This window comes from Eschrichtius robustus, chromosome 8 (assembly GCF_028021215.1).
Source record: "Eschrichtius robustus isolate mEscRob2 chromosome 8, mEscRob2.pri, whole genome shotgun sequence".
Taxonomy (NCBI): domain Eukaryota; kingdom Metazoa; phylum Chordata; class Mammalia; order Artiodactyla; family Eschrichtiidae; genus Eschrichtius; species Eschrichtius robustus.
Window position 1 is genome coordinate 72,827,655 of NC_090831.1, and position 13,713 is coordinate 72,841,367.

Genomic DNA, 13,713 nt, shown 5'->3' on the forward strand with positions numbered 1-13,713 from the left:
TTATCACTAAAATCATTCATAACTAGCGCTCTCTCGTTAATTTATAAAAATCACCTCCAAATTTCAAATAGAGAATCTTATTACACAGACACGTATGAACCATAACTATAACAAGACAGATTCAAAGAAACCAACAAATAAGCAAATAATTGTATAAGTAATCAAAAAATAAAAGGCAGCCCAAGAAGAGAATCTGAGTTTCTGAATTACAACTTCCACTCGGACATCAATTCTTCTTCACACCAGCAGAGCATAACAGAAAGAGAACTAGACAAGAAATTGGAAGCCCTGCATCCCAGTCAGCACCAATTCCACAACTTACCAGTCACATGCCCTTAGATAGTAAACCACTCTGGATATCTTAGGTTCACCTTTCATGAAACAGTGTTAGAGATTCCTGGATCTGCTACCTCTTCATTGGTTTAATCCATTCACTTATTACTAGATACCTAACACTGCAACTCAGTTCGAGTCCCAATTAATGGGTGATTCATTTAGTATAAAACCAGGAATACCAAGGCAGAGGAGTGCCATATTGCAATTCCAGTTCAATGTTCTTATCACGTATCAATGATAGCAACGAAAGCCTTGAATTAAGCAATTTAGAAAATATTCACACAGTGAGACACCCCAAAGAACTAAATAGCATGTCTTAAAATTTTTTTAAGAAAATATGGGAAATAGAAATTTACTTATCAAACATTTCTCTGTGTTCCAGAGCTATTTTCCACTTCCATTCTAAAGCTAGTAGTACCAATTTATTCAGGAAACGTTGAGAGGTGAGAAGAAAAGAGGAAAAAGGTGTAGTATTTCAGAACTATCTCAAAAATCATGCAGAAAAGGAGGAATATTTTAAGTAACCTAGGTTTTTTTTTTTGTAACTCACAACCTCGTTACAGATAGCATACATGTCTGGTAATCAGTGATCACAGGTAACAAATATCCTGGGGGGCAGGATTTAGAGAAAATTCACAAATCCAGATGTTACAATGCAGAAAGCTCAACACAGCATTACAACTAAGCTTCACTATTCAAACATCAAAATTCACTCCTTAATCAAATCTTGATTAACACTTTCACAGAATCCACAGATCTGATTTCCAATCTCATCACTATCAGTTAAGAGTAAAACTTTGTACCTCCCATCTCTACTATTAACCATCACAACCAACCTACCTGGTCAAAATTAAAATGATGAAATTAGCTTGTTAAAACCAGCCACATCTCAGCCTTAATTATAAATAATAAATTTAATAAGAATCTAGAGGCCATTTTCACAGAACAGTATAAATTCAGAAATGAATATATGCAGCCTTTCCAAATCTGAAGCACACAATGAAAAAAATGTCACCTTTTGAAAGTTGCTTCGGTGTAAAGTGTTAAATATGGAAAAAAGAGGCCGCTAAATTTAGCCTTTTAGTTCATATTAATTTACTTTTATACCCATCAGAAATCTCTATTACCGGGGGCTTCCCTGGTGGCGCAGTGGTTGAGAATCTGCCTGCCAATGCAGGGGACATGGGTTCGAGCCCTGGTCTGGGAGGATCCTACATGCCGCGGAGCAACTAGGCCCGTGAGCCACAATTACTGAGCCTGCGCGTCTGGAGCCTGTGTTCCGCAACAAGAGAGGCCGCGATGATGAGAGGCCCGCACACCACGATGAAGAGTGGCCCCCACTTGCCACAACTAGAGAAAGCCCTCGCACAGAAACAAAGACCCAACACAGCCATAAATAAATAAATAAATAAACCCAAAGTTTGGAAAAAAAAAAAAAGAAATCTCTATTACCAATTACCTACAAAAATTTCAGGAAGATGATTTTTTTATATTAAAACATCAAAATAAAAATTCTTAGGAGTATCCTTAAAGTATTATTATGTTCTTGTTTCACTTTGATTTATCACTCTAATCATATCCTGACAAACATAAAGGGAGCAGATGTTTTGGCATCCTCACAGAGATTTAAAACTCCTAGTGCTGCCATCCCCACCCCCATCCAAACACACACACACACACACACACACACTCACTCACTCATAGATGGATTTCAAAAAAAACAACAAAGGCTTATCAGCATCTTTAGATGAATGCTATTAGCACAGTGAGCTCACATCACCAGAAGCTGCTGGAAAGGACTACTGTTTAGCTGGGAGGTTTCTGGAAATATGTTGCAGGTCAAAACAGCACTAGGCCCAGGGAGCTAAAAATACCTCTGGGAAGGCTGAACTCTGGACCTAAATAAGTGGCTGGGCCAAGCAATTACAAGATCTCTCCAACCTCTAATTACTTCTGTAAGGACCAAGCTGTACAAAATATGAATAGCTTAGGTACTTTCTAATCACTGGAAATCAGAGTGGTGCTCAGTATAGTGGACTGGATGGCAAATATTTGGGCTTGGGTCCCAACTTTGTGACTTACTTGCTCATGACTCCAGCATTTCACTTCATATATCTAACGCCAAGGGATAAAGCAAATAACCTAGAGTCTCTCTGAAGCTTTAAAAACTATGACTCTCCATAGGTAAAATATGCATATGTTGTAGCAAAACTTTCCTTATACTAAACTAGATTCATTCATGATTTAAAAACATGAAGTCCGAGCCATATCAATCAGAGAAGAAAAAGAAATAAAAGGAATCCAAATCGGAAAACAAGAAGTAAAACTGTCACTGTTTGCAGATGACATGATACTATACATAAAAAAATCCTAAAGATGCCACCAGAAAACTACTGGTGCTGATCAATGAATTTGGTAAAGCTGCAGGATACAAAATTAATGCATGAAATCTCTTGCATTCTTACACACTAACAACGAAAGATCAGAAAGAGAAATTAAGGAAACAATTCCATTTATCAGTGCAACAAAAAGAATAAAATACTTAGGAATAAACCTACCTAAGGAAGCAAAAGACTTGTATGTAGAAAACTGTAAGATAATGATGAAAGAAATCAAAGATGACACAAAGATAGGGAAATAAACCATGTTCTTGGACTGGAAGAATCAATATTGTGAAAATGACTAAAATACCCAAAGCAATCTACAGATTCAATGCAATCCCTACCAAATTATCAATGGCACTTTTCACAGAATTAGAACAAAAAATTTTTTAATTTTTATGGAAACACAAAAGACCCTGAATAGCCAAAGCAATCTTGAGAAAGAAAAACAGAACTGGAGGAATCAGGCTCCCTGACTCCAGACTAAACTAAAAAGCTATAGTAATCAAGACAGTATGTATGGTACTGGCACAAAAACAGAAATATAGATCAACGGAACAGGATAGAAAGTTCAGAGATAAACCCACGCACCTATGGTCAACGAACCTATGACAAAGGAGGCAAGGATATACAATGGAGAAAAGACAGTCTCTTCAATAAGTGTTGCTGGGAAAACTGGACAGCTACATGTAAAAGAATGAAATTAGAACACTTCCTAAACCATACACAAAAATAATCTCAAAATGGATTCGAGACCTAAATGTAAGGCCAGACACTATAAAACTCTTAGAGGAAAACATAGGCAGAACACTCCATGACATAAATCACAGCAAGATCCTTTTTGACCCACCTCCTAGAGAAATGGAATTAAAAACAAAACTAAACAAATGGGACCTAATGAAACTTCAAAGCTTTTGCACCGCAAAGGAAACCATAAACAAGACGAAAAGACAACCCTCAAAATGGGAGAAAATATTTGCAAACGAATCCACGGACAAAAGATTAATCTCCAAAATATATAAACAGCTCATGCAGCTCAATATTAAAAAAACAAACAACCCAATCCAAAAATGGGCAGAAGACCTAAATAGACATTTCTCCAAAGAAGACCAACAGATGGCCAAGAAGCACATGAAAAGCTGCTCAACATCACTAATTTTTAGAGAAATGCAAATCAAAACTACAATGAGGTATCACCTCACACCAGTCAGAATGGCCATCATCAAAAAATCTACAAACAATAAATGCTGGAGAGGGTGTGGAGAAAAGGGAACCCTCTTGCACTGTTGGTGGGAATGTAAATTGATACAGCCACTATGGAGAACAGTATGGAGGTTCCTTAAAAAACTAAAAATAGAACTACCATACAGCACAGCAATCCCACTCCTGGGCATATACCCAGAGAAAACTGTAATTCCAAAAGACACATGCACCCCATGTTCATTGCAGCACAATTTACAATAGCCAGGACATGGAAGCAACCTAAATGTCCAACAATAGAGGAATGGATAAAGAAGATGTGGTACGTATATACATTGGAGTATTACTCAGCCATAAAAACAAAATTGTGCCATTTGCAGAGACATGGATAGACCTAGAGTCTGTCATACAGAGTGAAGTCAGTCAGAAAGAGAAAAACAAATATTGTATATTAACGCATATATGTGGGATCTAGAAAAATGGTACAGATGAACCTATCTGCAAAGCAGAAATGGAGACACAGACGTAGAGAACAAATATATGGACACCAAGGGGGGATGTGGGGAGTGGGATGAACTGCGAGATTGGGACTGACATATATACACTACTATGTATAAAATAGATAACTAATGACAACAGACTGTATAGCACAGGGAACTCTACTCAGTGCTCTGTGGTGACCTTAATGGGAAGGAAATCCAAAAAAGAGGGGATATATGTATACATATAGCTGATTCACTTCGCTGTACAGCAGAAACTAACACAACATTGTAAAAAACAAAACAAAACAAAAAACACAACAACACAAACATCTTGGTGAAAAAAGTCATTCTCATCTACCAGGCATTTTATCATTAATACTAAATATGTATTTACACATGAAGACATATGTAATATGTATGGTATGAATAATGCCAACTTGGAACTAAGTAACTAGCACCCTCTAAATTGTGAAATACACAGAAGGGGTCTCCTTTACTACCATCCTCAGTTTTGTCTAATTGCTGCTAAATGGCCTTAATCAAATGGAAAGCTTAATACTATAAAACAAGCAAAGCTTGTGTTATCAGAATATATATCTTTCAAAGTTTCAAGTAATAAAATGCTGTGAAACCCTATGCTAAGATTATCACCAAAAATGGGCAGTATTTAAATGTAAAAAGACAAATTAAGAGTACGGTTTCTTGGCGGGTTTTGAGAATGGCTTTTACCAGTAAATTACTTTGTTTCTGCTGGCAGCTGTGTACCACATCTTAAAAATAGGTTGGCTCTTTAACATTCACCCCCATCCTCCACACACACACACACACACACACACACACACACACACACACAAAATCACCCAGCAGTCTAAATTACATTGATAGTTTTAAGGGTTCATAGACTTGGGCATCACACCTGAGCCAGTTTCAAGTGACTAGAAAACCCCTTCACTTCCAGCCAAGAGAGGGAAAGCTGGTTACTCAGATAACATCAGCCCAAAGCATGTTCTCCATAGGCACTCATTAGTTCCAGGGTATGGTAGAAACCACCAAATCATCATACTTGGTTTAATCCAGTTAAATCAAGCCAGACAACCTACTGTTCCTTTCACTTGCCCTATGCTCTTCTTTCATGCCATTGCTCAGGATATTTCCTCTGTATCCCTGTACTCAGCCACATACATCGTGCTTCTTGAAATCCAAAACCAACTCAAAACTTGCAGGCTCCTCTTTTGCCTCCTTAAACCCTTAAAGAACTGTGTTGATCCCATTGACACTACTGTATATGTTGTTTGAACTTTTCTTATTCTACCTCTGATCATAATTAATGTGACCTTACTAGGTTACAAACTCTTTATAACCTTATTTACCCTTGCTGAGCTGAACCCATTACTTGATTGATTAACAAAAGCTGGGTAATGACAAGGGAAACTGGTTTATACTAAGTCAGAGCGCTAAGAAAGTGGAATCTTGCATCTTCTACCAGCATCCATGAAACAGTAACAGGCTAGCTTGTTAATCTGCAAGTAGGATAAAATTTCAGACCCTTCACAGTTCTTGACAATCCAAAGAGTAAATGGCAGGGAAAAAGGAAGAGACGGATAAACTTTCCTTATCTTTTGATCATTAAGTTTTGAATATTTAAAATTACCAAAACTTATTTTTTATTTTACCTGAAATATTTAGAAACCAATATATAACTCTTATATTAAAAAAAAACAATATATAACTCATATAAAAAAATTAGCTGGGTGCTACTATGTAAGTGATAAGAATAAATGTGACATCTGAATTCTTAGAGTATTTTAAAACTGATCTGATAAAGCAATCAAGTAAATAGCATTATTCCTCCAACTGAAAAGGTTTCTCTAGTAAGAAAGGAAAGGTCCACTCACCTATCCAACCAAATCAACCAAATTAACCTCAACAATCAATGAAATGTCCGTTTAATTTCCTTCACATCCTAAATATGCCTGAGCGACAAATTACATAAATTAGTATTGATATGCTACCTTCTGGTATCTGACAATTAAGCTACTAAATATAAAATAATCAGCATTCATGTGCACAGGGAAAAGGATAAAAGCAGACACTACTGATGAGGAGCATAAGTTGAAACACACTTTCTAGAGGGCAATTCTGGAAATATAAACCAAAGCCTTTGGCAATGCAATTTTATTTTTCATCATTTATCCTAAAGAAATAATTAATGATGTGTGCAAAGATTTAGCTTTAAAAATATTTACTACAGTGTTATTTATGCTATTTCCAACTTTTGTTATTATGAACATCAAAGAATAAGAAACTGGTTAATTAATCCACAGGATCTCTTACAATGAAGTACTGTCAAGCCACTAAAAGGTATGTGCATAGCATATTTACTGAAATGAAAAATTGTTTATAATGTAGCAAGTGGAAAAAAACGTTCTAAATCTGTGTGTACAGCATAATCCTACTTTAAAAAGATATTTGCTTATATACATATTAAAAGAACCAGCTCTGCATACAGAAATATTATTTTTTATTTTCTTCTTTTACTTATCTGTATTTTCCTACAATCAATGTTTTAGGTGTATAATTTAAAATACATGTATTTTAAGAGTAAACATATTAATTAATGATTGCTGAATTTGAGCGACTACTTATACAATCAGTATTCTAACTCCATAAAGACTGTGAGTGATATAAAAACATATAAAGAGACTAGTTTAAGAAGCCAGAAAACAGAAAAAGGATTAAGGAGGCAGTTAATTCTACAGAAAACCCAAAACAAGATGGTTACTACAAATGAACATTAAATTTAGCACTGAAATTCCTGGCAGCTTATCATCATAGAGAGTCTGTATACTCTCATACTATTTGATAAGAGAAAATATATTAATTCTTCACAACAGAAAGTGCCCTGAGAATTTAAGAACAGAAATAGCTTTTTGTCTCAAAAGAGGAAATTTCTCTAGGCTCTTATATGAACATCAAAATAAACTATACCATCAACAGAGATCTTACTAAAAATATTTATTGACCCTCAAACTGCCACTGAATTACAATTCAATATCAAGAGGTATTATTTATAAGAATCAAAAATTTAAAAACTAGAAGAATGGAACATTTGATGAACCTTTAGTTGGCCTTTCTATGATGTATGCATGTAAAAAACCTGTAAAAGAACATGGCATGGAGAAAGCGCTCAATGTTGGTTTTCTTTCCCTCTCACTTAATCAAATCTGAAAATTGATTATGTCAACACCACACAAGTTAGAGACAAAGAGGTCAATCCAATATACTAAAGAAACATTTACTAAACACCTCCAATGTGCCAAAAGGAGAAAACACATATTGAAATTATTTCAGAAAGCTTTTTCTAAAAGAAGCATTACATTTTCCCCCAAAGTATTACATTATCAAGTTCATTTCAAAAACAGAACTCAAAACTCATTAAAAGCATTTCGAAATGAACAGTTGAAAAATGGTTGAGAACACTGCAGCCAGCTTAGTCAGCTCTATTATCATAAAGTTAATCAACAGTATCCTAATTAACATCTTGAAATAAGCTCCCAAGGGAAACCCATCAGCCTGCCAAAAAAAAATGTTAAAAAAACAACAACATTTTTTTTAAGAAAACTGATGCATACTTCATAAACTTTCAAAAAACCTACAAAAGGTTTCTCTACAAGGTCACTAAATAAAGAGCTTCCACTTGATGTCTTTAAATCTCTCCACAAACTGGTGTGAACATGTAGGGTACATCAATGTATTGATAAATGCAATCACAAAAAGGCTTTTTAATCAGATAAAATAACCACTATGCCCCTTTACATTGGCCCTTGCCAGAAATGAGATTTCTCATTTGAAACTTTTGCTTCTAAGGAGTAGTCCTTTATTTGTGCTTCAATATAATGTACATATTTTTTAAAAGAGCCTAAATTACTGATCTAAAAACTGTAAGTCGATACATTCAAGAAAAAACAGGAAACTAGAGAAAGATAAACTATAAAAAGAAAAATTGTGCCTTTAATTAAGTCACTTAGAAATTACAGTTTACTAAAGAAAGTACACTCAATTACAAAATGACTTCAAAAAGTTCATAGTCAACTAAACTTTTAAACTTAGAGCAATGGTGACAGAATACAAATGGCAGACACTTCATAATGGGACAGTATGCTGCTGGCCTTAAGAACACTGAAGTTCTCTGTTTACCAGAGAAAATAAAAAACAGAACACTAATTTTGCCCCAGGTTTCTTTGTAAAGGAATGTCCAAAAAGAAGAAAAAACAAAAGAGTTCAATTTCATTCTAGCCCATTTAGTAATAGACTGACGTCTGTGAGTGGTTTAAAACAATACTGTGGGGCTTCCCTGGTGGCACAGTGGTTAAGAATCCGCCTGCCAGTGCAGGGGACACGGGTTCTAGCCCTGGTCCGGGAAGATCCCACATGCCACGGAGCAACTAAGCCCATGTGCCACAACTACTGAGCCTACGCTCTAGAGCCCGCGAGCCACAACTACTGAGCCTGTGTGCCACAACTATTGAAGCCCGCGTGCCTAGAGCCCGTGCTCCGCAACAAGAGAAGCCACCGCAATGCGAAGCCCTCACACCACAACAAAGAGTAGCCCCCGCTCACTGCAACTAGAGTAAGCCCGCGCGCAGCAACGAAGACCCAACACAGCCAAAAATAAATTTATATTAAAAAAAATTTATAAAATAATACTGTGAATATGAACAAGCAGATGATTATCTCTTTTCATTTCCAATCTCTTTCCATTTAAAGAAAACAAAATGTTCCCCTGTTTACAGAAACACTATCCCTCTATCAACTCTGGTCAGTGTACTATTTCATTTATTTCAATCTTTTTTTTTTTTTTTTAGCTTCTGTGATTATTACTCATAACCATTATCACTGTTTTCAAGTGCTCAGCAAACGGACAGAAAGGCTACTATAACCAGACCCTGTGCTGAGCAGAGGGGGTCAACAGTAAGATCCGTTGCCACATTCCATAAGGCAGAAGGCCTGGTCTTTTCAAAAATGGGATGCCATGAAAAATATAAGAAGGGGAAGTGATTGTCTAAAATAAAAGACATGGACATATATACACACCAAATGTAAAATAGATAGCTAGTGGGAAGCAGCCGCATAGCACAGGGAGATCAGCTCAGTGCTTTGTGTCCACCTAGAGAGGTGGGATAGGGAGGGTGGGAGGGAGACACAAGAGGGAGGAGATATGGGAATTTCTGTTTATGTATAGCTGACTCACTTTATTATACAGCAGAAACTAACACACCATTGTAAAGCAATTATACTCCAATAAAGATGTTAAAAAAGAATAAAAAATAAAAGAGCTAAACTGATACAAACTACTATATATAAAATAGATAAACAACAAGGTTCTACTGTACAGCACAGGGAACTATATTCAATAGCCTGTGATAAACCACAATGGGAAAGAATACGAAAAAGAACATATATACGTATAACTGAATCACTTCTCTGTACAGCAGAAATTTTAAATCAACTATACTTCAACACAATATTTTAAATCACTTATTTCAATTTTTAATGTTATATTTAAACTTTTATCTATGATTAAGGACTTCCTTCAAAATATTGCTACTATACAGAGAAAACCAACTGCCCAAATGCCTGGGCTCTTCCTTCTCACTTCCAAAATCTACCAGTCAACACCCTGCACATATATCCTGAGGGCTCTGTTGCTTCTTTCTTACCTGACACTCGGGTGCCACATATGTTCCTACACCAGTATTTCGTCAATAATTATTATCAGTTAATTTTAATTAGGGCAAAAATGATTCCCAATTGCCATATATTGAAAAATTAAGAATTGTACATTCTAATACAAGGCTCCTTCACAAATCACCTCACTTGCCTGAGTTATGCCATTCCAGATCCTTGATATGTGTTCTCACCAGGAAAACATATCTAAGTTTCCTTTCATCAGCTTATTGATTGAACTTCTAAGGCTTCCTTCCATTTTTCCTCTACTGAGCTAACCACTTTCATTTATAGAACTCAGTTACTAAAAGTCCACATCTTTTCATCAAACTAAATAAATAAATCTGATATGAGATAATCTCTTCCTAATCTTACCTGGTTTAAACAGGTCAAATATAACTCAATATTATAAAACAAATTAAAACTTACTTAGGCTTATAAGAGATATTCACATCCCTGTCTGCCAGTAACAGCACTGACTTAAATACTTCCAAGAGGCCTGAGGTAATTTCTAAACTTCCTTAATTTTTTATCAAGAATAGTGCCAAAGAAAGTGGGCCACCCTAAAATGCATCATATTCTTCATCTCATTATTCAGCTCCTCTAAGTCTGTTCTTTCAACATTAAAGAACCTATCATACCTAATTCTGTTAATAAGTATCAAACAGAATTCATGCTTTACAAGGCTTCCTTTAAAAGCAAATAGCACCCCCATTCTCCTAGAGGTTCATCATTCTCTTTTCCTCATACTACATCAATCCATCAGCAGGAACAATTCAAAAGGAGAAGCCAACCCAACTCAGTTCACTTCCCACCTGTGGATTATATTACCTACAGACCTATGTTTCTTTAAGAATGAAAAAGAAAAATTGGTTACAGATGCTGACAGAAGCAACATTTATACACATGAAAAGACTGAAAGTATGTAAGGAAAATCAGCAAAGATGATTGCTTAAAAGCACCCTAGATGCTATCACAGAAGAGAGTTAAGACCCTGAGACAGAGGGGTAAAAGAAGCTGTAAGAGGGTAGAGAGTCCATTTAGAAGCAACCACACTCCACAAATCTGTACCATCTCATCAACCTTTACTATTTATGTGACTGAATCTTCCAGTTTCTCTATGAGGAAAAGAATAATATGGGAGAAAAACTGTTTGCAAACATATCTTCAAATAGTAGGCTCTAAAAGAAATGAAATATAAACTTAAAAACTAAAATAGATTCATATGAACAATACTTAAGTTATGACATACCGTACAGAGATCCTTATATTGCAGCTTTTGGAATTTTGTATCTGTGTTTCCTGCACATAGTTCCACATAACCAAGAACAACTTGAAACACGGTATTATGAATGGCTTGGGTGAAGTGCATATGAAGTTGATCCATTGCTGTCTATGGAAAGAAAAAACATACAACATAATCTCATATTATTAAAATAAATAAATTTCAACAGATTTTAAAAACACGGGAAAAAATCTTTACCAATTTTAGCTACAGCACGAATAACTATTATACACAGAATTATAAGTGTTGATTATTTGCAAATAACACTGCAAATAACCAGAACATCATTCCACTAAAGATAAATCTGAATTGTGAACACTGCTCTGTTGTTCTGTATTTATCACTGGTACCCATCCTGCCTTTTCCCAAACATGTCAATGCATAATCACACCTTTGGATGCCTTCTGCCATCATTCCTTTACATTGTTCAGGATACTCAATGGTCATCTTCTCAGAGAAGCCTTTCCTGACTATCCTATATAAATCAGTACTTTGCATCACTCTATCCACTTACACTGATTTATTTCTTTAATGTTTGTCTCCCTCACTAGAAGGTAAGATACATGAGGGCCTATATCCAGGTGCCTGGAGCAATGCACATAGTAGGTACCAATAAATATTTAATGAGTGAAAGAATTCATCTAACAGGGGAAATCAGAAGTTATAGTTGTATTTTCAAAGGTCTTTAAACATGTCCCTCGAAATTACCAAATGTCTTCCTTCTAGTATTTTTCCCTAGGTATAGCTTCAGATACAAAAACTAATAAAGTACAATCAATAACCAAACTTTTTTATTCTTATTATAAAATGTAAATAGAGTTTAAATAGTTTGGTAAAGTCTTCAATTTCCTTCTAAGACAAGAGACCATTTAAGGGAAGAAAACATTTACACCTATCATGTTTGGATGTTCTCTAGAAAAATGTATAATCCTATATTTGCAGAAGATAAAATTAATTTTCAAACTGTGGCCTCTACTTCAAATTTTTCAAGGAAGCCCTTGAGCAGTAAGAGTATGTAAAGCCATGCATCATGGGAGCAGTGAGGACATTCTGAGGATAATAGAACCCTTTGAAAAATCTGATACATGCAACGGACCTGTCTTACAACAAATGTACACAACGCACAAAAGTTCACATACCACTTTGAGGGAGTCATGATGGCCCATCTAGGAACCATGAGGCTCCAGATTTAGAAGTTCTTATTCGGGACCAAGAGTTGAGGTAAAAAAGACTACAATCCTCTCCCACTGAATTATCTCATAATATACTTTTTAAAAAAACCTACATAGAATGGTGAAACTATTAAACCTGAGAAACACTTCATAGTTTAAAAAACAGACTTCTGGGCTTCCCTGGTGGCGCAGTGGTTGAGAATCCGCCTGCCAGTGCAGGGGACACGGGTTCGAGCCCTGGTCTGGGAAGATCCCACATGCCGCAGAGCAACTGGGCCCGTGAGCCACAACTACTGAGCCTGCGCGTCTGGAGCCTGTGCTCCGCAACAAGAGAGGCCGCGACAGTGAGAGGCCCGCGCACCGCGATGAAGAGTGGCCCCCGCTCACTGCAACTAGAGAACACCCTCGCACAGAAACGAAGATCCAACACAGCCAAAAATAAATGAATTAATTAATTAATTAAAAAAAAAAACTTTATTAAAAAAACAGACTTCTGTAATGTTTTAATCACACTACACACACTCTGAGCCTATGAGATCATGTTACTATTGTTAATACAACATAAAAATTTACTTTGTTAAATGAAACTTTTTAAGCACACTATATTAATAATAATATTCAAACTTAAGCAATCATAAAGATCAACAGATTCCTGATTAAGAAAAAAGAAAACATCCTTTCAGAACTAACCTGTGTTTTTCCAAGAAGTCGATAAGCTTGTTGAACCTTGGTATAATGGTTAATGTCAAAATTCTTGCAGATTTTGGACAGAGCAACATCCAACTGTTCCTGTATAATTAAAAGAGGAGGCAAGAGGTGGTTAAGGAATTATATTTTCAAGGCAGTAAGAAGAAAATATTAAGACTAATTTCTCACTTTTAACTAATATCTAAACACATTTACTATTACACTGGATTTAATAGTCAAAAACAAATTTAAATAAAAATATAAATAAATTATAATTCTTATTACCAGCTATACTCAAGTTTATTGAGATGTTATTAATATGTGAGTTTTTTAAAAAACCATGCCTAGTGTTTCAAGGGACACAAAATAATTATCACAGTCTCTAAAGGAATTTTAGTTTTTAATTTTACTTAACTATGTTTCCTCAAGCATCTGCTAAAATC

The 13,713-nt window shown here is 35.6% G+C and overlaps 1 protein-coding gene across 1 annotated transcript in view; it reads right to left on the reverse strand.

The window, feature by feature from the left end:
• VPS50 (VPS50 subunit of EARP/GARPII complex) overlaps window positions 1-13,713 on the reverse strand; it is a 130,111-nt gene that overhangs the window by 77,433 nt on the left and 38,965 nt on the right. Inside the window, exons 11-12 of the mRNA XM_068549991.1 lie at window positions 13,274-13,372; window positions 11,379-11,519 (exon numbers count right to left, since the gene is read on the reverse strand). Of these exons, the coding sequence (XP_068406092.1) occupies window positions 11,379-11,519; window positions 13,274-13,372 (240 nt within the window). The remainder of the gene's footprint in view (window positions 1-11,378; window positions 11,520-13,273; window positions 13,373-13,713) is intronic.